The sequence below is a fragment of the Taeniopygia guttata genome, chromosome 10, assembly GCF_048771995.1.
Source record: "Taeniopygia guttata chromosome 10, bTaeGut7.mat, whole genome shotgun sequence".
Classification (NCBI taxonomy): Eukaryota; Metazoa; Chordata; class Aves; order Passeriformes; family Estrildidae; genus Taeniopygia; species Taeniopygia guttata.
In genome coordinates, this window is record NC_133035.1 from 14,836,163 (window position 1) to 14,863,560 (window position 27,398).

At 50.8% G+C, this 27,398-nt stretch overlaps 1 protein-coding gene across 1 annotated transcript in view; it reads left to right on the forward strand.

Annotated features, from left to right (window-relative positions):
- The first annotated feature begins 267 nt into the window (after positions 1-267).
- ST8SIA2 (ST8 alpha-N-acetyl-neuraminide alpha-2,8-sialyltransferase 2) overlaps positions 268-27,398 on the forward strand; it is a 28,930-nt gene continuing 1,799 nt past the window's right edge. The window contains exons 1-5 of the mRNA XM_030281407.4: positions 268-449; positions 14,081-14,143; positions 16,050-16,178; positions 16,701-16,958; positions 19,234-19,527. Of these exons, the coding sequence (XP_030137267.1) occupies positions 352-449; positions 14,081-14,143; positions 16,050-16,178; positions 16,701-16,958; positions 19,234-19,527 (842 nt within the window). The 5' untranslated portion in view covers positions 268-351. The remainder of the gene's footprint in view (positions 450-14,080; positions 14,144-16,049; positions 16,179-16,700; positions 16,959-19,233; positions 19,528-27,398) is intronic.

Genomic DNA, 27,398 nt, shown 5'->3' on the forward strand with positions numbered 1-27,398 from the left:
ACAGGGGCTGACAGGGGCTGACAGGGGCTCGCAGGGGCTGACAGGGCGCGGCGGAGGCGGCGGCTCCGGGCGCCCCGCGCTCACCCCCGGGCCGCGGTGCGGCCGCCGCGGGACGCTCGGGCGGCGGGGCCGCGCCGCAAACTTTAGCGGCGGGGGGCGGCGGGGCCGGGCCCGCCCCGAGCGCCCCCTCCCCGCCCCTCCGCAGCCTCCCCGCGCCGGCGGGGCGGGCCGGGGGCGCCGAGGGGCGGAGCGGCCCCGCCGGGCGGCGGCGGCGGCGGCGGCGCCGAGCCGGGACGCGGCGCCGGGCTCCGCACCCCGCGGAGCGGCGCGGAGCGGCCCAGCCCCGGAGCCATGCCGCTGCCGTGCCGGGGCTGGACGCTGGCGCTGCTCACGCTGCTCGTCGGTTTCCTCATCTTCGCCGATATCTCGGAGATCGAGGAGGAGAGCGGGTAAATCCCCCCGGCCCCGCGCGGGGGAAGGGGCGCGGAGCGGTGCCGGGGAGCGGGGAGGAGGCGGCGGCGGCGGCGGAGGGGGCGGGCGCCCGGACAGTTTCTTTGTCTCCGGCTCTCCCGGTTTTTGCCGTGCCCAAGTGGGAAGGGAGCGCGCTGCGCTCCCGCGCGGCTCCGCGGGGCCGGGGCAGCCCCGGGCGGGACCGGCCCGCCGCCGGCAGGACGGGGCGCGGTGGGGCGCGGGGCCGGGGGCAGCCGCGCCGGGTCGGGCAGGGCTGCGGGGCAGGTGCCTCTGCCGCTAGAGACGCGCTGGTACCGGTCCGAGCAGGGATGCTGGAGCGGGGACCGGTCCCTTTAGGGATGCTGAGGTACCTGTCCGGATGGGGATGCCAGAGCAGGTACCGCCCCGTTACAGACACTGAGGCAGCGGTCCGGGTGGGGATGCTGGAGCAGGTACCACTCCCTCTACAGACACTGAGGTACCGGTCCGGGCAGTGATGCTAGAGCAGGTACTGCTCACGTTAGAGACACGGACATCCTTTTAGAGAGGCTGAGGTACCAGTCCAGGGATGCTCTATGAGGTACAGGTCTGGGTAAGGATGCTGGAGTGGGTACCAGTCTGATTAGAAATGTTGGAGCAGATCCTGGTGTGGAGAGAGGGATTTTGGCACGGGCAGTGCTCAGGTGCTGATGGATGGATGGAGTGGGTCCCCAAGTGGGATACTGGTGTGAGTGGTCTGCTGGACAGGGGTGCTGGTGCAAGTTGCAGCCCAGGGGGCTTAGGTGCCACTGCTGGTCCAGATGGGTGTGGTGGAGAGGGCACCAGTTGATGGGAGTGGTGGATAACAGACCAATCTGCAGGTGCATAAGGGACCAGTCTGTGGGATAGGAGAGATTGAGCAGGGATCAGTGGGGTGGGGGTGATGGAGCAGAGAGCTTAACCCACTTGGTGTGTCTCTGTGGGATGTGTTAGGGGCTTCACGATCACCCCTTACTGATCACTGTCGTGGTCGGTGTTTATCTGCAGGTGCCATGCATGGCAGGGGCTAAAGCAGCCCCTCAGTCTGAGGAGCAACACCCTTCCCACTCCATAAACCCCATCTGTGAGGTCTGCTTGGAAATTTAGGAGATGAAGAACAAATACAGAAAGGAGGGTTTGCATTAACTTGAGGAACTTGATACAGTGATGTGGAAAACCAAATAATTTTAGTAATGAGGTGTGCACTCAGGGTGCCCGATTGACACAAAGGTGTTTCTGTTTGGGACCAACTGGCTTTGTCCACTGTGTTACACCAAAAGAAACACCTTTATGAGATGATAAACAAAATGCAGTGATGTTTGTTTATTGTTTCATTGTTATGTTATGCTGGGTGCCATAGGCAAGAAGTCCTTAAAGGTCAGTAGCCTTGTCTAGAAACATCCAGCACCAGACTGTGGGTTACCAGGGTAGATGAATTGTTGCTCTGCAATGAGCTGGCACTATCTATATAATAATAAAGGAAATTAAAATCTTCTGATGCATCCTCCCCATTGGACAGGCTGCTCTGATCCCCTTGCTTTCTTCCCATCTCCTTTTCCGGCTTCTGTTCTTTCTTCTCTCTCCTCCCCTATCTGCTAAATCTACCCACTAGAACTTGCTGTGCCCTTATTGAAAATCTATTCTGTTTTGTTACTTACTTGTCCTGTTTTTCACCCTGGTTCATTAGGGATTCCCAGTATTGTGTCTTTTTTTCTCCTCTCTTTTCTATACATTGTATGGAAATTGGCTGTTTGCTGGCTGCTTATCTCCAAACCCTGGCATCCGAGTTTGTTGCTGTAGTTCCTCCAAGGAAGTAGTGCCAAGCAGTGCGGCGGCAGAGACGGCAGCAGGGTCAGATGGGTTCTGTAGGAGCAGGAGCAGCTTGTTCCACACGCATCAGAAATGGTAGTGCAGGAGGGAACGGCAGAGGAGAGGAGCCCCCTGCCCCCAGGGCGTGGAGGAGTGTCCTGGCTCCCAAGCCCTCTGATAGAGCGATCACCAAACCTTTCACAGATCAGTGCCCACATCAGCTGTGCTTCCCATGTGAGGATAAACACAGCAAAGGTGGGACCCTGCTGTATTAATTATATATTATTTAATCATGAACTCGGGCCAATTGAGCCTTTCTCTTGCTTTGTCCTCTCCCACCCACTTTTCCCCATTGTGTCTCTGGAGTGTTTTGGGTTTGATGAACTCCTGCGTCCCACAGTAAGGGACCAAACACTGCTCACCTTGCACAGAAGCCTGGCACAATGGGCACTTCATCCCTGCGTGCTGCCACGGTGCCAGGAATGGTGAGCACAGTGCTCTGACCTGGCTGAAATGTATTGCTGTGGTGACATGGAAAAGCAGAGTGCCTGTTCTGCAGCAGGTCAGGGGATGATAGAGGGTTTTCAACTGTGGGAGCCACATAACAGCGTTTTTTGTTAACAGGTCCTGTAAGTAAAGGGGACTGTGTGACAGCAAAAGTGCACAGCAGTGTAGAGAAGAGACCCTTCCAAAGTTTTCCAGGAGCTCTCTGTGTGTCCAGGAGGGAACAGCTCCTCTCCGTGAGGGAGATGATGTACGTTTGTGCAGCTTTCCCCCACATCAGCAATATTTGGCTGCTGTATTGTGTGGCTCAGCATCCTCCTTCACACCCCCAGCCCACCCTGGCTTTGGTTGGTGCAGCAGGGAAGGAAGGAGCTGCCCAGATGTCCCCTGGCAGGCTGGTGGCACCCAGGGGGGCTGGGAAACACAGGCAGGTGCAACTCTTTTCTTCTTTTTCCTTGGCATCGAAACGCTCTCTAATTATTGTGAGGAGCGAACAGCTTGCCCACTTTTACACGTACCCTGCCCCCTGCCTGTGGTTCGGGTTGTCTTTGGAAGAACGTTCCTCGTACGGGTGGGAGTGGGGGGGGGAACAGATTTCCCTCACCTGCAAACACTGAAAAATTTCAGGAAGAAAACGCAAAATGTTCATTAGGTAAAAAGTAAGAGAGAATATAATACTGCTGGCAAAAGGACAAAAATCCCAAAGGCATGCTGTTTCTCTGGACAATAAGTTCCCCGCCTCGCAGGTGAAGGGAGGTAGGAGCTGCCCTGCCTGCCAGAGGCTTCTGAGAAAGATGTTTGTGCCTTAACAGTCCCATCTCATCCTCTCGGCATCCTTATACCCCCTCGCACAGCCGGGAGATGCTGAAACAAAGAGGTGTCGGGGCAAGGATGAAAATTCAGCAGTTTCTCGCTCCTGGTGCTGCGTCGCTCTTGCTTAGCCCGTTCTTCCCACCCTGCAGCTACCCCTGTGCGGGGGTTTTCCCATTCCTGCATCCTTGTCACTGTCTGCACGTGTCACCGGCGGGTTTGGGTGGCGGGGCTGTGGGATGCTGGCGGGATGCAGGTAGGAATACCCCGGCGTGTGCTGCTCCGGCAGGTATTGCTGTGGCGATTGGTCTCGGCACTTGGTGTGCGAGCAGCCGGCTGGTTCCGGGCTGCTGAACTTTTCCTGCAGCCCGGTGGCGCCTGTGCTTCCATGCACCGCTGCCGCTCTTTGTTTCGCTGGCAGGGAACAAAAGACGCGCTCCCGTCTGGCTTGGGAGCGCTGGTGCCATCGCAGCCATTTCTCCATCCGCAGCGGGATGGGGCAGCGCCACACACCTGTCCCCGCAGGGACAAACAAAGCGCTCGGCAGCGAGCGGGGACATTGCTGGTGCTGAGGAGGAAGATGCTGCTCCGGTTTGAGGGGACTCTTTGTTGGTGTGCGCCTGCCATCGCAGTTCTGCGGGGTCCGGCGGTGTCCCGGCTGTCTGTAGAGGGAGCTGGTGACCAGGTGACTTCTCCGATTGGCGTCTGAGCCATCTTAGGGGGCACTTGACACTTGGAAATGGGTTGGTCCTAATGTGAGTCAACCTTTTTTCCCTGCTAGCCCAGACCGCATGCCTCTCCATCCTGATTATATTATATTCTGCTCGCTCTAGGTGATGAATAGGAGTCTCTGATACTGCTGATGGCAGCTTGTCAGTAAATTGCCACTTTTTCCTCATGTGCCCTTTTCTAACACATGCCTTTCAAAGGTGTTAGAAAAGATTTTGTGTCCTTTATGGAGGCTGCTGCACTTGCTGCGAGCAGGCTGTAGTCATAACCCTACTTGTCAGCGTTGGTCCATGGGCTATAAATGTCCTGCTTACATCTTCCAGACTGTGATTTACTGCACCCAGCCCAGAGTTAGTGCAAGATTTGCTCTCCCCCAGAAAGTTCTGCTGGAGAAAGTGCTGCATTCTAGCAATGAGCGCTTTTGTGCCCTCACACAGTGGGTGTGCACAAGCCAGCAATTACCCAGGTTGGGCTGGAGGAGGAATAGCTCTCCCATAGGCATCCTGGAAGTATTCACGTATATGGAGCCAGAGGAGACCTTTGTACTCCTTGAGTATGGCAGGGCTCTAATAAAAGCTCCGTGACACATCAGGCTGGGAAATAAAAGCAATGTTGGAGCACTGATTTGAGTAAGAAAATACTCAGGGTATTGAAAAATACTCAGGCTTTGATTGCAGCTCTTCTGACAGTAAGCTGAAGTACAAGCAGCCGATTTCAGGCTGCAGAGCCTCCTCTCCTCCCCATGAAACACTCCCTCACCTCCTGCAGCCCTGCAGGGCAGGGCGAGCTGCCACAAAAACATATCCAAACCCCTGTGCTCCTGCCTGAAGCAGGTATGGGAAATGAATGTCCACATTAAGCTGAGCTCTGAGGGAATGGAGGGAGTAGTGGAGGGCTGGGATCAGCAGGATGGAAAGCACTCACAGTCCCCCAAGCGAGCCCTCAAGTGAAGCAATAAAGAAAAGCCAGTGCTAAGGGGTTTCCAGTCTGCTGAAAAGTTTCTCCTCAGCCCAGTACTGGTTGTCAGCAGCTTACAAGACCCCCAAGGAGGAGGTTTCTGACCTTGCTGGTGAAGAAAGCTGTGGCAGGAGGATGCAAATCACCAGCCAGCCTTTCTTGGATGCACTGGTGCTGTAGCCAGGCCAGTTCATGCGACCAGGGCAATGAAGACAATAAAGCAGTTCCCAGCAGGGCACCAGGTTTCCTTTTTGCCCAGGTGGGCTTTTTGTGTCCCACGTCTAACCCTGCAAGTGCAGATTCCAGTTGGGAATGCCAAGGAAACCTTTCTGTGCCAGCAGAGAGCACGGAGCTGCGAGTGCTGGCTCATTTAGTGAAAGCTTGTTGGGCAGCTGATGGTGAGTTCAGAGATTCAGCCAGGGGCTGCTCCCCTGGCACCAGGGCCAGCAGTGACACAGCAGGTCCTGCTGCTGCCACCACCCCTCCCAGCCTTCCCCAGGCACGGGTGAACTCAAGGGCTCGGTTTTCTCTCCAGGCTTTTGATCTTCCAGGAAAAGCATTTTGCAGGAGCACCTTTATCTTTCCTTGGGCTTTCAGGCTGTCCTAATGATAAGATGAGGAAATGGCCTTAACTAGCGCCAGAAGAGGTTTAGATTGGATAGCAGGAAAAAGTTCTTCACTGAGAGGTCTGACAAGCAACTGGCACAGTCAGCCCAGGGAAGTGGTGGAGGAGTCATGATCCCTGGAGGTGTTTAAAAGATGTGTAGCTGTGTCTCTTAGGAACATGGTTTCATGCTGGACTTGGTAGTCTTGGGATGACTGTTGGACTCAGTGATCGTAAAAGATATTTTTAATCTATGATTAATCTATTATTAAAATCTTCTGTGATTTTACAGGTATTTTGCTTTTTCATCCTTGAGAATAGCACTACTTAAATGCATCAGGCACAGTTCCTGTAAAAACCAGTTGTTCCAAAACCAAACCAAAATTGGACTTCTTCTAATTGCCTCCCACAGTTGTTTCTCCTGGGCCTGGGTCATTCTCAGCAGCAAGAAATAAGCCCAAAGTACAACATTAGGCAATAATTATTTTGCAGTTTCTCTGGCTTCCCTCCCCAGTTGCCTCAGGAAGCAGGCAAGTTCCCTGGCAAAGTAAATTCACTAGAGGTGCAGAGTTTCAGGTGTCCTTCAACAAACAGAGCAGATAGCTGTCAGCTTCTCAGTCCCTTGCAATGCAATAGAAAAAGAGAAAGGAAAAAAGGAGAGTATCTTTAAAGCTCCTTTTTCTTCATGTTTCCACTGTAAATCCTTGTCTTGGCTGGCAGCAGCCTTGATGGTGGTGATGGCCTTGGGAGATGCATCTTCATCAACAGCAGCAGAATTGGCTCCAATTGGGAAGTGAAAGGACTGATGCAAGGAAAGGGGCACAGCACTGCTGAAACCTGGCAGAGCAGTGCAGTGGTGAGGGTGAGAGCTCTTTCCAGACTTAAGTCTGAATACTTCTTGCCATTGCAAATCAGGTCCTTGTTACTGCGTGCAGAAATCCCCTGGGAATATCCCAAACAAGCAGAAACCCCAGCCCAGGCTCGCTGTCTTTATGCTGAGCACTGTGTCCCTCCCCATGCTCTCCATAGGCAGGGCTGCTTTGAAAAGCACATTCTGTCACAGTTTTGGAGTGCTCTCCCAAGGCATCCTCAGTCCAACAGCATCCCACTGGGCTCCAGGTACCACCCATGTGTCTGGCAGCTCGGAAACCAAAGCTGGTTCTTACAGCCAGGCTTTGCCAGCACCGTCAGGAATATCAGTCAGCTCTTGGCCAGTGGCTACAACAGTGGCCATGTTTCCCCTGCAAAGGTTAAACATTGTTGTGAGGCATCTCCAGCACCTTTTCAGACACCCAGGAGCACACTCAACTGGCAACCAGCTCAGTGGGTAATTAAACTTCTTACTGCTGCCTGAGTTTCCACAGTGTAGCTTTGTGAGCAGGGGTGGTAAGAGGAGGCTGAGCTCTGAAACCACCATGGATTTTTCAGTATTTGGCAGCTTGATGTGATCTGGGATCTACATCACTGTGAAGGTCCTGGGACTGCTCCATTGCTGGTTGTGGAGTGTAGCTCTCACCCAAGCACTCCCAGCCCTCTTTGTGTAGGCACCAGATGTTATTTTGAGGATGCTCATACAGAAGAACTGCCCCAGGAGGGTGTCTCTGCTCCAGCATCTGCATCAACAGGGGAAGGAGAAACCACACGAGACCTTCAGCATTCCAGTGTGCTGCACAGGGCACTGGGAAAAGAGATGAGGGGTGTAGGAGGATGAGCCCAAGGGCCCACAGCCCCACATGATAATATTTCATGCTGTGCCATTTCCCAAGGTATGTGGCACCCAAGATGCTGCAGGAGCCGCTGGAGGCATGGATGCTCAGGGTGACAGGTCCTGCTGCAAGCCTGATGCTCTGCTGTTTGTGCTCCCTGAGAGCTCTGCTCTGTTTGCAGAAAAAATTATCTCAGGACAAATGTATAGTGTAGACATGTTTTTAAGCAGTGGGGCTTTTGTCTCAGCTACTTTCTAGATTTTCTCTGAACTTTTGGGGTTTTTATCTTCTCCCTTCCAAAAGAAGAGAAAAAACTAAATTACACAAACATACACGAAATACACAAACACACACCCTGCCCAGTCCCAAGCCCCTCTGGATCCTTTCTGCCTGCTTCAATGTCTGTTTCTTTGCTGGCTGTTTCATTAACACAGCCAGAGTAAAAAAGCTGATGCCAGGAATAATGTTTTAAAGATGAAGGAGGGAATAAGGTCCTGCCAGTACGCAGGATGGGGAGAGGGGAAGTGTCTGATGTGAGAGCCCTGTGATTATTTTGTCTTTAGAGCAGTGATAGAATAAGAGCATCTGAGGTGATTGAGTCAGGCCATGCTGATGTTGTAGCAAATGCATGTTGGGTGTGAAAGCTGACACTCCACAGGGGCAAGAGACACTTCTGTGGCTCAGGAAAAGCCCATACTGGGTTGGGCCCAGAGCTGAAGGCAGGGACAGGGGTTTGGTTACCCCAGTGCAGAGTGATCCCCAGCAGTGTCCTGGTGACAGGCTGCCACGGGCATCTCCCATTGCCTCGTGTCCATTTGTTGTCAGAGCTGCACGGTTCCTGCTGATTTGTCACTGGTTTAGTCTCATAAGTGTTTCAGACTAATTGGCATGTTCCTTATTAAGCAATAGATGTCTGTTTTGCAAACTCATGTGTCTTCATTCCATCGTGTCCTCAGCAGTCACTTGTAATGATTACAGACCGTGGCTCTCAGCCAGCCAGAGATGTCAGGGTCAAACCCTGCTCACATTTACTCCAGAGCTGATGTGGAGCCACTGTCACACCTGGCAGGCAGGGATGCTGAGCACCCCCGACCTTCCCACCCTCTTATGGTCCCTGGGAAGGAGCCTGCAGGGTGGGTGATGTTGTGGAGGTGGGATTGGGGTGTGGGAAGAGGTGGCCAAATTAACAAGGCTGCTTTGCATGGGACTGACAGATCTGCATTTCCCGTGGCGAGTGCCATGAGCAGCAGGGTGGCCATTGGCTGGTGCCTCACTGGTGCTTGCTGGAAGATGCTGTTCTGCCAGGCTGGCTGCTCCTCATGCACCAGACCTGCACTGGGACCCCAGCTGGAGCAGGTGATGTTTCTGAAAACCATAACATGGGCACACTTTCCCAAATGCGATTGTATGACTTGCTAGAATTAAGCTTGGAACACTAAAAGTAGCACCTGATATTTATGAAGATTTTGACACTTGGGCTGCCAAGCTGTGACAATATAATCAAGTGAGATTTTTTTAAACACATCAAAATGTGATTTCAAATATTTCATCAAGATGTATTGCAGGATCTTTTGTCCTAGCAGACAACTGCTTTAGAAACGTTTTCCCAATTAATCCCTTGCTCGCCTGGGGAGTGTGGGTACTCAGCTACCACCCAGCAACCACCACTTATCTTCATCACAGTCTCCTCCACATCCCAGCATGAGAGAGCCTCCAAAAGAGCTGGTGAAATATCACAGGAATGGCCTGCAAGGGTCTGATGTGCCAGCTTCCCCCAGTATTCAGTGAGATGGGTTGCAGGAGGGAAGATGATGCTGGAGCCTGGAAGAGCAGCATTCCTGGAGGGGAACTGTGCCAGGAAAGTGCACAATGGACTGTTTGAGTGCAGGATCTCATGGTTCAGAAATGCACCTCTGATTCCATCACTTCTCTCTAGCTTTGGCTTTTGTTTCTGATTTGCAAGTTGATTTACACATGGGGCTAAGCAGCCCTTCCTCTTTGAATTTGTCTCTCCTGGGGCAGCAGAGCATTTGATGGATATGGGTGGATTTTGACCTAAATTCCACAGTAACCACTTGAGAGTCTAGTCAGAAGCCCACAAGGGGATTTATCAGTGAATGTGTCCTTTTTCCATATTTTTAGCCACACTCTGATGGGCTAATGGAAAACCAGGACACAATCTCCAAGGAATCCAGGTCGGATTCTGGGCTCAGTTTCTTCTCACTTTTGGCTCCTGGGACACCTTTGCTTGTCCACCCTGCAAGGTAGGGTTGGACAGGTTAGCACGTGGAAGCCAATTATTTATCTTTCGTAGACAACTTGGAAATGTGACAGTTTTTCCCCAAAAGCCCTGGACTGCAATTGCTGTCCAGTGAAACCTTTGCAGATCAATTCCCGTGGTCCTCTGGGCTCTCTCAGCCAGCAAGAACCATGCCCAGCAAGTAAAGAGCAGCATTTTCAAGAGGACAGGTCTGCTGGAGGCTCACAGTGCCTGCTCCTGGCTTGTGGAACTCATTTGTTGGTGTTAAGAGCCAAGCCACTTCACCCCCAGTGTCCCAGCTGTAAAACAAGGATCATAAAATGCACCTAACATAAAAGCAGGTTGTGAAAACCTAATTAGTAGATGTTAGTCTTTTGAACCCCTCAGGTAAAAATTTGGCACTCTGAACTCTCTTCCTGGGGAATTCAGGTGGATAAATTCAGCTTAATAATCCCCCAAGGGACTATTATCTAACTTTTATTTTGAGGAGGGAGAAGAGGAGGACTTGGGTTGCCCAGGGTCAGGAAGAGGAGAGGTTTTGTTCCACCAGGAATAAGCTTCACAAATGTGGTTAAATGCAGGAGGGTTGGAACGAGATGATCTTTAAGGTCCTTTCCAACCCAAATCCTTCTATGAGCTGTGAAATGGGTGGTTGGGCATGGCTGAAATTTCCAGTTAATTCCTGTTTCTCCCCTTTCCCCATGTGTATCACCTGCCACAAATGCTGGGGGGAAGCAGGACTTGGGGTGGGCTTTGTAAAATACCCGTGGAAAACACATTTTCTAGTTTGTGAGCCTGGCAACGTGGACATGTGGAGTCTGCTCATAGAGATCTGCTCTCCCAACGAGGCTCTGTGACCTACTTGTTCAGTCAGAGCAGCTTTGATTTCACGTGTCCAAGTGGCTCCAAGCGAGACTGAACTTACCTAGCAACAATTAAGAGAAGCATTTAAGAAGCAGGAAACGATGAAAAGGGAAATAAAAACCCTAAACAGGCCCATTCACATGGCGTGAATTGAAGAGTCTTTGCATACCTGATTTGTCACAAATTATTCATCCAAGAAAATTTGGACCTGAACCATGTGACAGTTTTTCTTTTAGATCCTCTGATATATGAATCAGTGTCACTTTACATCTGAGCACATAATGTTTTGACCTATATAATATCTTAGATAGTGGCAATGCAGCTTGAAAATCTCCACGAAAATGAGAAAAGATGGCATAAGTCAGTAAGATGGCATTAGCACATATAGATGCAACTTATCACTGGAAAACATCCCGACAGAAGCCCAAAGAAAAATGTTTTGTAAATAATAGGATTAGGAAGCAGGTTGGTACTTTGTGGAGCTGGCTATACAATGAAACTGATAACAACTAGATTAATAAGGCAATTCAGTCCAAACACAGTGTAGCACTAGAAAGCTTTTCAAAATCAATGCTATCTGTGCTGTTTTAATCGAGGTTGGTCTTTGCCTTTTGAAGCAAAGAGATTTGAAACTCCAGGACAGGAAGGTGTAATAAAATGGACTGGGTTTTTTGGGGCTTTTTTGTTGTGTTTTTTTGGGGTTTTGGTGCTTGCTAATTAAAACCCTCAATTTCTAAATGTCTTCCACTTCCCAGGTGGGGGAAGTGAAGGCATACAGGGGTACTGGCTTGCCTGTGTTGGCAGTGAAGTATGGCAGACCTTGGAGGATACTGTACTTGGCTGAGTTTCTGGTGTTTTGAGCAGCTGTTTTGTCTGTCTGGGACCCACCAGTGGGTTGAGCTGAGTGGGGTGGCTGGGCAGGGCCACACACCCCACAGCATCCTACAGCACACATTGCCTTTCACTGTACAAAGGGAGGTTGCAGGGAAGACGTCCTGAGGTTGTAGTGTGGCACACAAAGCACCAAAGGACTGACAGGTTTGAGCATTTTAAGATCCATGAACGAGCTCAGACCTTCAGCCAAGTATCTTCTCTCAGCTTTGGGCAGTCTCCCTGTGTAGGAGGGAGAAACCAAGCCTGGCACAGGGAGCCGTGTCTTTGCCAGCGTCTCAGGTGCCCATCGTGTCTGCTGCTGGCCAGCAGAGCAGTGATCCCAGTGCCATGGCACGATGGTTAGCAGAGCCTTGCTCTCTTCCACCAGAAAGTGCCCCCTCCCTGCTCATTTATGACAGCAGAACCTTTGTGCCTCTGTCTGCATTGCAATATTTTCGCTTTTCACAGTGCGTGAGGAGGAGCGAGTAGCCCCTGACACTGTCCTTGAGGGGGTTCTCAGCTGGCAGCCAGTCCCCTTCCCCACCAGGCTGCACACAGGCAGAGGTGTTCTCAACTTGTCTTCCTCACACACAACATCTCCAGCCCCAACACTCACCTTAATTCCAGCAGGAAGCACACAGACCTGTCACAGGGGGCAGGTAAAGCCAGACTGGATAAGTGCATTTGAATAATACGTTGTGATGCTCTGAATCCTTCCTGCTGTAGCCACAAAACATGGATGAGGTAGGAACTCACACCTAGGGAACAGGCTTCTCTACTTCCTAATTTACCTTTGTTCCTTTCACATGTGAACCAGCATGTATTCAGGGGAAAAACACATTTCTTTCTCTAAGCTTTGCCTGTCCTACAGCGAGTGTGAAGGAGTGTGAATCCCATTTGGAAGGCTTCTCCAGAGGAGATGTCTCTGGGCAGGTGCGTGGTTTGCACACTAATCCAGTGCTCCCACACCCTGCCGTGGACCCCATTAATGTGGAGGCTCCAGGAACGAGCCAGCCCTGCTGTTCCCTTGATGCACCAAAACATGAAACAGCTCCCAGGCTCTCGGGTCTGTCAAAGGACAGAGGAGAGTGCTGGAGCAGGAATCGCTCTGACTTGGCCATGGATGGTCTCTGGCAGGAGGGAGGAAAGGGAAAACCATCGTGACATTTCCAAGGGTTTGATGTTACGTGGTGCTGAGGGCTATGTTCAGCCTAATGAGGGGATTTATGTGGTATCCTGCAAGTCTGAAAATCCTTTTTAATGGCACCAAGCACACTCACACACACTTTCCTTTTTGTCTAATGCATTTGGGATTCTTTTCAGAACTGGTAGAAATACATTCTCCTGAGATACATTTTCATTAAGGTGTATATTTCTGGGTAGCAATATTTCTGCTGGAAGAGAATTTGGTTCTCTTTATGAGTGTGCTCATTGGGATATCTGTGCAATGGGAACAATAAAACAGAGCAATGAGTGCACGGTGGTTAAAATGTGTGTGAATGGGAGCCCAGCTCCCTTGAGCACCACAAGGTGGGTGGCTTGTTCTTTGTGACCCCTTTGAAAGCAGCAAGCTAAAGCAAGCAGCCAGTGAGATGCAGACCAATACTTGTATGTGTTTAAGTGAGGATTCACAGCTTGTGTGAATGGTGTGGATCTCTGAAGGGGCTTGTTCCAACCTGTTTTTCAATATAGCATCATAGAGGTGCTGGAAACTTTGGCTGTTCATTCCAACAGGTCTTGGTCAGACTGGTCTGATATCTGTCCTTGTGTGGTGGTGTCAGGCCATGGGAGTGACACTGCTGTCACTTCAGGTCTCAGCTCCAGCATGTGAATGGCTGTGGTGAGTTGGTAGCTTCAGCCAAGTTACACCAAAGGTGGGGAGAAGGAGCTTGAAGGCACTCACAGGATTGGAGTGGAGCCGTGGGTCTGGCCTGGGTCCCTGGGAGCTGGGAGAAGGTTCACTGAGAGTGAGGTCTCCACAAGTCAAGGGGACTGGTCATTCAGTCTGCATAAAATAGAGATATTGGATGTTCTCAACTAAAAACCCAGATGAAGTGGTGAGATCATTCAGTCCTGAAAAGGACAGGGCAAGTCCATTGGCAGCCTGGAGATGGAGGAGAGGTTCTGTGTGCACTGCTAACACCTGGCTCATAAAGAGAAGCAGAGCTGCATTGAATGCAGCTGTGGGGCGCACACTGCGGGGGCAGCAGGAGCAGATGTCTGTGATGGCTGGGTAGATCACACAGGGATTAATAATTGGGGTGGCTCGGGGTGTTCTTTGCCAGAATGGTGTCACAGTCACAGCAGGGCAGCGGTGATGAGGGATGAAAACTCCTTCAGAGGCATCAGGACATCTCCCTTTGGGATGGGATGGGACACAGGCAGCGTGGCAGTGTCTCCACTTGGAGCCCTTCAGAGCAGGATCTCTTGACTGTTGAACAATGCTTGGCAGAAAGGAGCTGGAATTATAAATAATGCATTTCCTTTGTCTTGCAGGAGTTCTGGAGGCAGAGGTACAATCAGATCAGCTGTGAACAGCTTACATAGCAAATCTAATAGGTTTGTAAATTAGATTTTGTGTTCATTTGTTTTTGCTGTAAGGCAGCTATTAATCTGCTTCTCCTCTTCGCTGGATAGTGCTGGTCTTATTTAGCAAATGTATCTGTTCCTTTTCACTTCTGCTTTGCATTTTCTTAATCATTCCCCCCCTCCTTCTTCCAGCTCAATGCAGTAATCATTTGTAAATAACCAAGGATCTGGAAGTTGTGGTGATTGAGAGAATGAGAAAGAGTTTACTTATTGTGAAAATAAGTCAGTGATAGAGTTGCTATTTTCCATAGTTTTAAGTGCTATTAGAGGAGAGATCACTGTGTTTGGGACCAGAACTCCAGTGTTGTTGCAGTAACATCCCTCCGTGGCAGAGTCATTCCCTGGCATCCCAGCCCCATTCAGTGTCTCTCTGTGTCCCTTTTACAATGATTCCCTGTCAGCCCAGCCTTGCCAAGTGGCACATTTGAAAAGCTTGGTGACAGCATGCAAGGTAGAGTGATATAATTCTGTGATGATGTCACCACCTGTGACCAAAACACAGAAAATGGACAAAACCAAAAAACCCCATAGTTATTCCCAGGATTGCTTTACCTTACTACTTCAGTCATAATTTTTGACACCTTTTAGGTGAGGTTTTCAAGACATGAGTGATGCAGCAAAATGCAAGAAGCAAACAAATCCAACAGACTGACAGCCTCTGGAGAGGTACTGTACACACACACATCAGGACACTGGCAGCCAGCGTTTTTAAACACATTTCCTCGCCTTTTCGAAACATTATACAGTGTGAGCCATAATTTGTTCTGAGGAGCTCTTTCCCTGGGCTGGAGATACGTTCCCAGGATGTTGGATGTTTGTCCATGAGCCTGGGCTACCACCTCTGCCCCATCTCTCACTCTGCTCCCTCCTCAGGGTTTATGTGCTTTATATAAGTGCATTTATTTACAAAGCATTTCCCAGCTGGAAGAAGCCCTTTGCAGTGGAGAGGGAGATTCCCTTTAGCTGATAGCGAGTGCTTTGGCCGTGTATTTTTCAGAGTGCTCTGAAGTGTGAAGGCTTTTTTGGGTCTGCAGATACACACGCAGCTTCTTGATGAGATGCTTGGCTTTTCTTTTTGGAAGGCAGCTGGCTGGAACCACATATTTGGAAGCTCCTTCAATTCATGCAGTTTGATTTTAATGTCGCACAAGTGCTGGGGCTGATTTGCTTCTTTGAGCAGGGATTAAACACTGGGGTCTCCCAGTGATCTCCAGCATCTGGCTGCTGCTCATTTCTTGGTCTGGAACAGGTGATATGGGTGCTGAAATCTTTGTGCTCAATTCTAAGCAGGGAAAAGTTTCCAGTGAGCCAGCTTGCCCCTCTTTAGTACAGGATGCTCACAGCCCAGTCACACAAGCTGCACCCAGCAGCTCAGCTGAACTAATTTTCCCAGTGGGTGAAGAGAGAGTTGCTCCTCCCTGGCGAGGAATTTAATCTTCTCCAGGAGCTGAGCTGGCTTCACTTTGGGATGTTCGTGTGTGACCATGAGGCAGCAGGGCAGCCACCTTGGCTAGGAAGTTTCTTTGTGAATTTTGGGGGCTTTGGGGTGTCTTGTCTGCAAGTGCCCATCTGCCAGCCCGTCACTGTGTGATTTTCTGTGCATGCAGCTCAGTGTGTAATGGTGTGTTTTCTGTGGAGCTGTGCCTGGCTGTCAGTCTGTGTTTGTGGAAGCGAGCGGGTATTTAAGGATCTCTGTCTGTCTGCTTGAGTGTAGCAAAATACGAACAGGCTTTCACTTCTTGTTTAGCTAATAACTACAATTTTGCTTTTCTGATGAAGTTTGAATTCCAGCAGCCAGAGCTGAAGATGGTGATTAGAAGTGCCATTGGGATGCTAACGGATTCTGTCTCCCTCTCCCCGACTTTCTTTTCTCTAGAGCTGAAGTAGTAATAAATGACTCCTCATCTCCAGCTGTTGTTGACAGAAGTAATGAAAGCATTAAGCACAACATTAAACCAGCCTCATCCAAATGGAGACACAACCAGACACTCTCTTTGAAGATCAGGTACTGGTAATTACCTGTAGGACAAGAGACAGATTTGGTCCTCTCCAGTGCAAGCTGGCAAATTGTGTATCATCTAAAGAAGTCAAGGAAGAAATAAAAAGACTTACCTCCTGCTGAGATAGGCTTCATATCTGTAAACGATTGCTTGGAAAGGAATTTCCAGCTGAGGCAGCTGGCCTGGCAATGACAAAACAAGGAGCACTTGAGCCCCTGTTTTTCAGGCCAAGTGGAATTTGTGTGTGCAGGTGATGGGTCACAGAGGGAAGGAGACCTCCTTGCCTGGTGAAATCAAGGACCCTCACTAATGGTGGGCTTACTGTGGTAGCCTGCCCCGGGCAGGGGTGAGTGGAGAGGGAGCAGGCATTGAGATGGAGATAACCTTTAGTAAGCTGTGCCTGGAGAGCAAAGTGAGATGGACTGGCCAGAGAGTGAGGGCAGCCAGGAGGCAAGAGCTCACCTTACATCTGACCCAGGTTATCTCTGTACCTCACCTGATAAGGCTGTTTTCTTCCCTGTGCTCAGGAAACAGATCTTGAAGTTCCTGGATGCAGAGAAGGACATTTCAGTGCTGAAGGGGACGCTGAAGCCGGGGGACATCATCCACTACGTCTTTGACAGGGACAGCACCATGAACGTGTCGCAGAACCTGTACGAGCTGCTGCCCCGCACCTCTCCCCTCAAGGGCAAGCAGTTCCCCAGCTGTGCCATCGTGGGCAACTCGGGGGTGCTGCTCAGCAGCGGCTGCGGCCCCGAGATCGACGCTCACAGCTTCGTCATCAGGTAGGGAGGGGACTGCTCCTGCAGCTCAGGGGCCCTGGGAGCAGAGCAGGGGGCTGGGGTCCTCACAGCCCCACGGCCACTCACAGAGTTCTGCTGGGAACCCTCCACGCGTCTCCAAGCGCTCCCCACTGTCGGAATCTGTGGGTATTGATGATTCCGAGATTGTAGAAAGTCTCTGTCTTTCTGCCCCGCTGCCAAAGCAGAAGCCATAATTCGTCTGTGCTGGTTTCAAGGTTGTTTATTCTGTTTATCTCTAACATGTTCTGCTGCCCTGCCGCAGCTCTGTCCTGCAGGGCAGCGTGTGGGGCTCTGCCCCTCAGTGGGATGTTACAAACATTAAATACCAGAAACTACCTGTGCTATATTTACAATAATGTGCCAATATCTGTCACCTACGTTGAACAGTGTGTCCCCAGACTAAACCAACAGAAAAATGCCAACACTACAGTGAAACATGGAGGGCATGAAGAAGGAGAAAAAGGACAAGACACACCCAATTTCCTCCATCTTGTCACCTTTGAACCCCTAATCTAGAATTCTAAAATTTTACTTTTGCCCCTGTGCCACACTTAATTATTACTTATATCAAACACTCAGAGCTTGTAATTCATCCTGTAAGACTGAAAACTCTTTTCCATGGACAGAGATCACAGACAGTGTCTCTGGGGGCTCTGTCCAGGGGGGTTCCTGACCCCTGCCAGGGTCCCAGACCTGCCAGGGCAGCCAGAGGGAGCCCTGGATTCCCACACCCCACGTGTTCTTGTAAGTGCACCTTGTCTCTTCTCGTGCTGCACCATTACTCCCCACAACCTCCTCTTCTCTCAGGTTTGTCCTCTTGAAAACAAACGCCATCCTGGGCTCTCACAAACCTGATTCTTCCTCAAATCGCTCGAGCACAAGGGTGCACCACACAATGCCCTGAATGCACCACACTTGTGCATGGCCAGGTCTGACACTCCCCTGTGTCCCCTCTGTCCCCAGTGCCATTGTCCTTGCAGCAGCACATCCTGAGCCCTGCTGGGATACACCAAATTCACTTCTGGTGGTGTCTGAAGTGGAGAGGAGGAGCTCCTGCCCTCCCAGCCCAATGCCCCTGTTAGTTGGGAGGCTGTGGAATCCACAGATGATTTATGTACATGCAGACATTTGTTTTCTGGTGAGTCTATTACAAGGACAGCCCAATCCATCAGGAGCTCACAGAGGCGGTGCTGGTGTGACATGGGAATGAGGATAATGTCACCTCTGTCCCCCACTCAAACCCTGCTGCTCCAGCTGCCTGGCTGCTGGCAGCTCCAGCCTGCCCACAGGGGACAGAGTGTTATCCTTAACTGGAACACAAGTGAGCAGAGGGAAAAACTGCTTACTGTGCTGCTGGCAAAGTTTAGTGAGGGGCATTCATGTCAGGCAGCAAAATGGCTGGAGAAAAGCTTTTCTGGATGTGAGGATGGAGATTTTGAGCAACTTCTCCCCAGCCATGTGCTGGTGCAGGTCTGGCACAGACACACTTCCCACTGTAGGTTGTCTGAGCCACTGCTGGAACCTGCATCTTCCTGAGGGAGGTTTGCTCCATCCAAGCAGCCTTTTCAGCAGGGTTGGCAGTGTCCAGTGATTGGGTCTGTGTCCAGGATACAGGTCCAATGTTTATTTTTACAGCCTTCACGCTGCTGTGACACAGGAGCTCAGAATGGCCAGTGCCCACATGTACAATCTGAGAGGAGGCACCAATGAACACTACAGAAAAAGGTGTCTCCAGACAGCCAGACCCTATGGAGACCATGTCCTGGCATCCCCCTCCTGGTGGTGTCAGTATCGCCACCGGTGCCACCGGGTCTGCTGTTTGCAGAGACTCTCCAGGGGGAGGAAAGGCTTTTGGGATAATGTTACTCCAGCAGGGCTGGAATTGAAGAGTCAAGTGCTTTCCTTGAGTGGAAAAGGCTGTTTTGTCTAAAACCTGAGAGCAGAGACTGGAGCTTTGTTGCTGGTGGTATTTTTGAGAGGCACCAGAAGAGCCGCTGCTCCCTGGATACAGCACAGTTGTGGCTGACATTAGCCTGGTCCCAGGGGCAAATCGTGCTGAGGGATGGTGGCCTGAGATGGAGATGGCTCATCATCACTAATTTACTGCAGAGGGTCATTCTCCCTCCTCTTCCTCCCAAAAGCGCGGGCGAATGGGCACAATGTCACCGGCCCTGGCTTTTGGCATCACACCCCCCTCGTGCCCGTCCCTGCCCTCCCTCAGTCTGTTGAACAGGGCTGTTGGGTGTTCCCTTTGCAGGTGCAACCTGGCCCCCGTGCAGGAGTACTCTCAGGACGTGGGCATGAAGACAGACCTGGTGACGATGAACCCCTCGGTGATCCAGCGCGCCTTCGAGGACCTGGTGAACGAGACCTGGAGGGAGAAGCTGCTGCAGCGCCTGCACAGCCTCAACGGCAGCATCCTCTGGATCCCAGCCTTCATGGCCAAGGGGGGCAAGGAGCGAGTGGAGTGGGTGAACGAGCTCATCCTGAAGCACCACATCAACGTCAGGACTGCCTACCCCTCGCTGCGCCTGCTGCACGCTGTCCGAGGGTGAGCGCCTCTCTGGGGGTCCCAGCCAGCATCTCCTGGGCTGGGTTTGTGCTGGGGGAAAGCAGCACAAGCTGTTTCCTTCTGCAGACCATGAGGATGGGGTGGTGGGTGGTCCTTGTGAGCAGGGGCTCCCCACTGTGCTCTTTGAGTGTGAGGGTTTTTAGCAGTATCCAAACCTCCTGTGCTTTCATGGGGCATCACCAGAACTCCCAAGCCTGTGGCTGGGGCTTTCCTTGGAGACACGGGTGTGCACTGAGCTAGCAATGAGATTTGTCACCTTGTGCTTCAGTGACACAGGTCTGACACAGCTCCTCAGTCAGCTGGGTGAGCCTGGCTGGGAGGGGAGTGACGTGGTCTGGTCCTGCTGATCACATAAACGGGGCAAGCTGGTGGTGACTGGGTTTACTCTGAGGGAAGGAAAGGGTATTTCTGTTCTCTGCCTGCATCTTCAAGTGTACAGGAGACACAGGTGTGGTGGGGAGGAGAAAAGAAAGACAATAAAGGAGAGCCCTGGGGGTGAGATTTTCATATAAATTATTTGGGAATGGGGTCGGCTCTTGCTTTTGTGCTTTATTTCTCTAGGAAGATCATGATTCCTTAGGCATTTAGGGAGTTGAGGCAGACAGTGGCTTTTGCTGGAGATGACTTATGGCAGCAGTTGTCCTCTGATCCTGACTAGACCCCGTTAATCTCACAGGATGGCAATTTCCTTGTGTAGCTGGTGCTCCCACTTCCAAGCCTTAGCATTAATGTTCCTTGATTTCTTTGAGCACTTCTCCTGCACACCTCTGAGTCTGAGCCCTGCAGGTCACTTGGTCTCTGCTGGGCGTTTCCTGTCCCAGCTCAGGTTGTGTGTCAGTGCAGGGGGTGGGTAGGGGACAGCTTTTGGGGTCATTTCTGTCAGGAACAAACCCAAGGAGGGGCTCTAGGGCAGCCTGGGGAGGCTGGGAGGAGTGGAGTGGTGCCATGGTGCCTCACAGGCAGCAGTAATGAGCAACACCACATCTGCCCCAAGTGCCTGTGTTAGAGGCTTCCCTGGGCCAGAGAAGCATCTCACAGAAAACACTGGCTTTGAGGTAAAGAAGGGAAAGGAAGTGATACCACAACTCACAGAAGGGGAAGACAGGAAGGAAAAAAAATCCCACAACCCAAATTCAGAGCTATTTCTAGCTATAATTGACTTACTTTCATCTGTCAAAATAGAATTAAGCTCCTGTAATAAGCCCTCTAAATCAACAGGCTGCTAATCCTGTGCTGGCAACCATTCCTAGTGGCAGAAACTTCCCATAGGAAGCTTTGCAGAGGAGTTGGCAAGGGTTAGGCATCGCTTTCCTATGGGAGAGGAGGATGCCTCCACAAGCTCAGCTGCTGGGCTTATCTTCCAACTCACAGCATCCTCCTGGCCTTCCTGTGCCACAGCCCTGCGGTCCAGCTGGGCTGGCTGGCACGCTGCTTGTCCCTGTGCAGCTCCAGCAGAGCAGAGCTGGAGCCACCACCTGTGGCTGGCAGGACCTGCCTGGCTGGAGGAGGTGCAGGATTTTGGGAGAAGCCCACCCAAGGGCTCGGTGCTGCCTCGTGCCCAGAGCAGTGCACCCGTGGCTTGGAGCAGTGTTCTCCTTCTGCACTTGTTTTAGTGTAACCATGGGTTTCACTGGGGTCTCGTGCAAGGAATGTGGGTTTGGGCTTCTCTAAACCTCCTGGGGCTCAGAGGGATGCAGGCAGGCAGAGCAGGGAGCACCTGGAGGGAGCTGGGGGTGGCACCAGCATGTGGCTGGACAGTGGCTGATGCTGATGGCAAACCCCAAGTCCTGGCTGGAAACAGAGCCAAGACCTCCATCCTGTCCCCTGGGCTGGTCACCGTGCTGGGGCAGGGCCAGGTGGCTCCTGGCAGCACAGAGGCTGCACTAATTCAATTATAACCACAGAGGCCAGTGCTAATCCTCATCAGGGATTGCCCTCTAAGCCAGGAGAGCTGCTGCCTGACCTGCCCTCCTGCTCTCACACTTATCAGCAGGAAAACAAGGATGCCTACTGATTAGCAATTAATCTAATGAAAAGTGCAGCCCCCTCAGAAAGCCAGAACTGATGGGAGCACTTCTACACTGACCCATTGTGTTGTGGCTTGGCCCAGGAGCTCACAGAGGGGTCACCCAGGGCTGGGGGGCAAAGGGCTGTGCTGTGCTGGGGGAAGGCTGGAGTCAGTGTTAACCCTTTCCTTAGTGCAGCCTCCTTAGGTTTGGACTTGGGTGGATTTGAGAGTGATTCGGGCAGAATTGAATGAGCTGGGCACAGCTGAGGGAGGTGGCTGATGCTCTTGGTGCTCTGTAGGAAGTCTCTTAGGTACCAGTAGGGTTGTCTTGACCCTCTGCTCAGGGTAATTGATATGATGTGGTTTGGGGTGAAGGAATCCTTCCTCAGGTCCAGCTGACCAGAATCACTCAGAGTTTACTTACTCATCTTCTGTGTCACTGGCCAATTCCTGTGATCATCCCATATTTTTGCTTATGAAGGGTTTGGTCTCCAACAACATCCTCTGTCTCTCCAGCTCTCTCTGTGCTGCTTCACAGCACTATGTTTTTATTTGACAGCTCTGAATTTTGTGAAACAAACACATTTTGTGGCATGTGGTGTGCAGCAGAGAATGAATAAGCCGCAAAGCCCCACAGCACATCCTTCTGTGCTGCAGTGGGCAGCTGTTGCAGAGAGGTCCCATCTTCTCCCTTTTTGGATAAAACTACCTTTTATCCTCTACCTTGAGTTTATTTGGAAGTCACAAAGAAATGAGAAATGGGGGAAGTTTTTCAGCCAAGGCACCCCTTTATGTTTTTTCCCCAAGGAATAGCACTTTCTACAAAGGCTGACATCTCAGCCAACTTCAATTTGGCCGCAAAAGTGTTGCCTTTTCTTTTTCCACTACCAGCAAAATACATTTGTGAGCCCTTGACTTCTCCTTGAACCAAAGTATTTATTGTCCTGCTCTGCTTTCCCTCAAACCAAAACTCATTTCAAGTGGCAATTGAGCATTTTTCCTATAATTTTCAGTGCATTTTGGGGCATTTGTAGAGGGTGCATTGCTGAGATAAGTAAAAAGCATTTGGTTTTGTTGTCCTTAACAGCAGCATTTGAGACATCACCTTTCAAGCTGTGAGGGTGCTTTAAGTGTTTGCTGATAGTCGCAGGCTTTTCTCACACCAGGAGGGGAGAGAGCCTCAGCATTCCAGTGGAGGAGCTCAGAAGGGAGCCAGGTCCCCCCCAGGGCTGGAGAGGGGGGCAGTTTGGTGGCAGGGAGCCGGCTCCTGGGGACAGTGCTGTGTGTTTCAGGGTGTGTTCGTGCCTTACTTGGCAGCAGTTCCATTAAATGTCCCCTGGGCAATTCCTCTGGCAAGCCCCACGCACCTTGCCTGGCTGGGGAGCAAGCAAACCCCTTATAGGCTGCCTGTTAGTGTCCCCAACAAGCCTTGTAATCCCTATTGCCAAGCAGCTTTCCTTAGAGAAATAACATGAAATGCAGGCAGAGAGGGAAAATAATTGTGTTGGGAGGTTTGTCTGTCACTCCCTGCAGCGAATTCAGGGACACCATTCACTTTGTCTAATCTGCTCTAGCATTTCTCACTGTGTCCATCACAAGGGGCTCTTGGCAGTAACCAATTCCAGTCCCATAAGATTTTGTTAAGGGTTTCTTGAGAGAAAAAAAAATTAAAAATCAATAAACCTTCCAGCTCCTTGGCTTGGTCTCCCATTAGGTTTAAATCCAAACAGCTGTGACAGCTGCTGTGTGCTCTTCAGGACAATCCCCTTGCCCAGGGTGCCACACACACTCAGAACCGCAGCCTGACAGGCCACAAGGTGCACCCATGGGTGTCTGCCTGGGTCCTCACACCCGGGCAGGGCTGAGCCCTCAGCTCAGGTGTCAGGGCACGATGCCTTTCCCATCCATCAGCCGTGGAAACCCACACCTGCTCCCTCCTCTCCTCATGTCCCCATTTGCCACCTCCATTCCAGCCCCCTTTGCCTCACTTGCCTCACACAGGACTTGTGTGCAGATGCTTCTCCTGACCTGTTGCTTTGACTGCACTCTCTTGCATCCCTCCACAGCCTCTGCTTTCCTCTAACACATCAAACCTAAGCTCCTGCTTTTCCTTTTCAGAGCCCTCCCAGCTCTGCTTTTCTCACCCTCTGTCTCAGGACTGGTTCTGCTGTGTCCAGCAGTGTCAGGCCAGCATCACCCACTTGTGGGTTTTCTAAAGCAGCTATTTCATCATTCCTCCCTTATGGAGTTCTGGGGCTCCTCTGAAATGCCTGCCCTGGGGTATTGTGCCTTAAAGCCCTTCCCCTAAACATTAAACAAATGGTTTAAGGACTGTGGTCCTGCACTCAGGTGAAGGAAAATGATGTCCAAAGGGTACTGTAGGGAAAGACAACAGTCATTCACAAGTGTGTGATTGGAGTGGGATGTGAGGGGGAACTGTGAGCACCCACAAAGCCATGTGTGGGTTAGATCAGTGGATATCCTGCAAAAAAAAGTCCTTGTGTGAGCTATTATGCTCTCCTCTTCTGCACTTGAGGCACATTGAACCCGAGCTGTGGTGTGTCTGCACTAGGGGCCCAAGAGAGTTAATTTGTTCTTGTTAATCTGGAAGATTCAGTCTTTTGTTTTTCAAAAAAAATGAAGGGGCATGGAAAGGAACAGTGGAAGAAATAAGGTTATTCTCAATTCTTTTCCTTTATTGTCTGTTTAGAAAACCTTTAGCTTGAGGGTGTTGAGTACCATATGTGTTTGAAAAGGCATCACAGAGCTCAAGATCTGGAGGAGAAGAAAGTTTCTTATCTGTGGCTCACAGCTGATTTCTTTGTGCCAAGTCACCAAAACCAGAACCAGGCTACACGATCTGGATCCAGCCTAGACAGGGAGGCTGAGTTTGGTGTTTGGGCTTTGCCCAGCCTGTGGCTAAAGCCCAGCTGACACCAGATGCAGTTTTTGGGTCAGTGTTGGCATCTGGATGGGAACATGCCTGTTCCTGCTTGTCCAGCACAGCTCTCATCATTGTTCATGGCTCTTGGCTGTCGTGGTGGAGGTGACAGAGGAAACTATACCTGGACAGAAAAAGGGCTGGAAGAAGCAGAGCAGGGGGATATCAGCTGCTTTCTGGGCTCCAGCACTTCACCCCCATCCACCCAGCACTGAGCTATGTGCTGTCCCCTGCCAGCTCCACAGCTCCTGTCCCCACCTGCAGCAGCGTCACTCAGGGCACTCGCTCTGGTTATCTGTGTCTGGCTTTTCCTGGGTATTGCTGGGAGCAGGGGGTGTGTGGCAGACTGATAATACACTGCTGCCAGTCAAGGACTAGCACCTCCACAACAGCTTGTGTTTATATCACCCTTTTATGAATTAGCTTTTTTGAAAGAGTCTGAAATTGCATTATTTCAGCTATTCTGATTTGTATCATGAAATAAAGCAGCTGATACTGCTGAAATTTGATTTCTTCATTGACCTATGTCTTTTATTCATTTCATGAGGGCAATGGATTTTTTGTTAATTTTATCGTGTGAGTTAACCCTTACCTGGAGGGTACAAGTTATTTTAGGTTTTTCTCTGCATGGCAAGCAGAGAGCAGATCCCTGCCCTCTCTAGCAGTCCTTGAGTGCTGCCTGCAGGGAGGAGTTCTGCTCCCAGCATTCCAGCCCAAATCCAGGCCAGGATCTCCTCCCCACATTCAGTGATGCTGGGGAGGATGAGCACTCTCAGTGTGCTGGGACATGTGCTCCAGGGGTGCAGTGGGGTGGCTGCCACCTTCCCTGGCTGGGTATGAGCTGTGGCTTCCTAGGGGCAGCTTCAGTGTTGCCTCCTGCAGGATTCCCACTGGGATTTAAGGTCCCAGCACAGCGGATTCTTTTGCAGAGCAGCTTCCTTACAAGAGGCACATGGCAGCAGTTCTGCTCAGGGGACTTCTGATCTTCTCCAGCTGGGGATTAGGAGATGAGGAGCAACCAGAACCATCTCCCAGCTGTAGGATGAGACTCTCTGAGCTGCTCTTCTTAAGTCTCAGTTCAGGAAGGGCTTGTGTCTAGGCTGCCTCCTTACAAAAGATGGCCTTGAAGATCTGATGGCATTTTCCATCTGTCACTGTCCTGATCTGAAACCAGGGCTGTCTCAGGCAATTTTCCCCTGACAGAATCATGGCTCCTGTTCTGAGCCACATCCTGCTCAGGCTCCTGCCTATCTCAGGAGCTGCATCCACACCTGAGGGTTTATTTACAGACACAGCACCAGCTCCTCACTGGGAGAACAGCTCTTAGAACAGAGGTATTGGGTTTCAGGACTGCTCTTTGCTCTTCTCTTTTAATTGCTGTCTCTTTCCATAAAATGTTGCAGTTAATAGTTATGGTGATTGGTGTAGCCAGTTTGAAAAATAATTACTGCCTGCTCCGAGATTATCTTTCCTCCTAATTAAAATCCTGGACCTCACATATTAAAGGTGTGCTGTTGACACAGCATCCCATGTGCGCCCAGACAACCTCATTTGGATTTACAGAATTAATTAGGTTTTATTTCCATCCCCAGCTGTTCTCTCCTGCACCAGGGTTGTGGCTGCTGTCTCAGCTGGACAGTGGTGGGAGAGATAAGAGGAAGGTCTTGCATAGCTCTGACACTCCCATCACAAAACAGTCATTAAAAAGTATTTCCCAGACCTCACCACAGGATTTCCCACCTTCACTGTCCAGGAAACAAATTGCAGGAGCTGTGGCATGGCCTGTTTTATGGATTGGGCATTATGTGTTATGTCATCTGTGTGGGTGATTTGGGACAGCCTGGACTCCCCTCACCCCTTCTCAAAGCTGCATTGAGAATTTATAATGCTGCATCAGTGAGGTTTTTGCAATACCCTGTCTGCAACAAGTGGAAATACAGACAAAAGAGCCAGGTTTTCATTTTCAATATTAAAAAAAATGAATTATCAGTGTTCCCTACCCCAGTATTATCAAGTGAGTGCTCACTAGCTGCATTTGGTGAGGTGGATACACTGGGTTGGTTGTGGTAGGGCTGTTTTAGGGTGGTGGCTTGTGCACACTTGTGTGCACAAGGGATTTTTTGTGTATGCTGGGTTGCAGAGGACAGAATGTGTCTATAGGGTGCTTCAGTGTCTGACCCAGGTCATTTTTCTCATTGTTAATATGCATGAAGCTGATGGTCACATGAATGGCCTGTGCCTCTGTACAAGAATCACTTCATCTTGCTGTCAGGATCCTTGGATGTTCATAGAGTATTAACATCCTCTCAACAAAACACAAAAGTTAGTATTTTGGGGGGGCAAAAGGTCACCAGTATTTTTCTGTGTACTGCAGCTGGTGAATTGATAGAAAGGAGGGTTTTGAGGCTAAAGCAGCTGCAGGACATACCCAAACACTTGTCCTCCTTCAAAGCCAGCTGCTTAATATGACTTGACAGTTCTTCCCAGGTGGCTTCCCTGCTGCATGAGGATATCCTAATTCACAGTGTTAAATGGTTGTGATAATCTCCCATTTCCCTCTGCACACTGGGGGTCTAATGTGCTTACCCATAAACTCATCAAGGAGGCTGCTTTATGGCTACCTGTGGGAGCAGGTTGCCTGGCACTGCAGTGAGCTCTGCTGGGTCCCCACAGCACAGCCCAGCATGGCTGGGCAAGCACAAAAAATGCTGATGATACTGCTTTGCCCCCAGTTTCTTGCTCTTTTCATGTGCCAGCATGAGCCAGGCAAAGACCTCCTTCCCAAAACATGATATTCATCCTTTGCTAAAGCCCCCTTGAGCACCCCTGGATGTGCCACCCCAAAAAACTGTCCCTGTGCCCTTCCTGCACATGCCGAGGCGATCACTCTGCTTCCAGAAT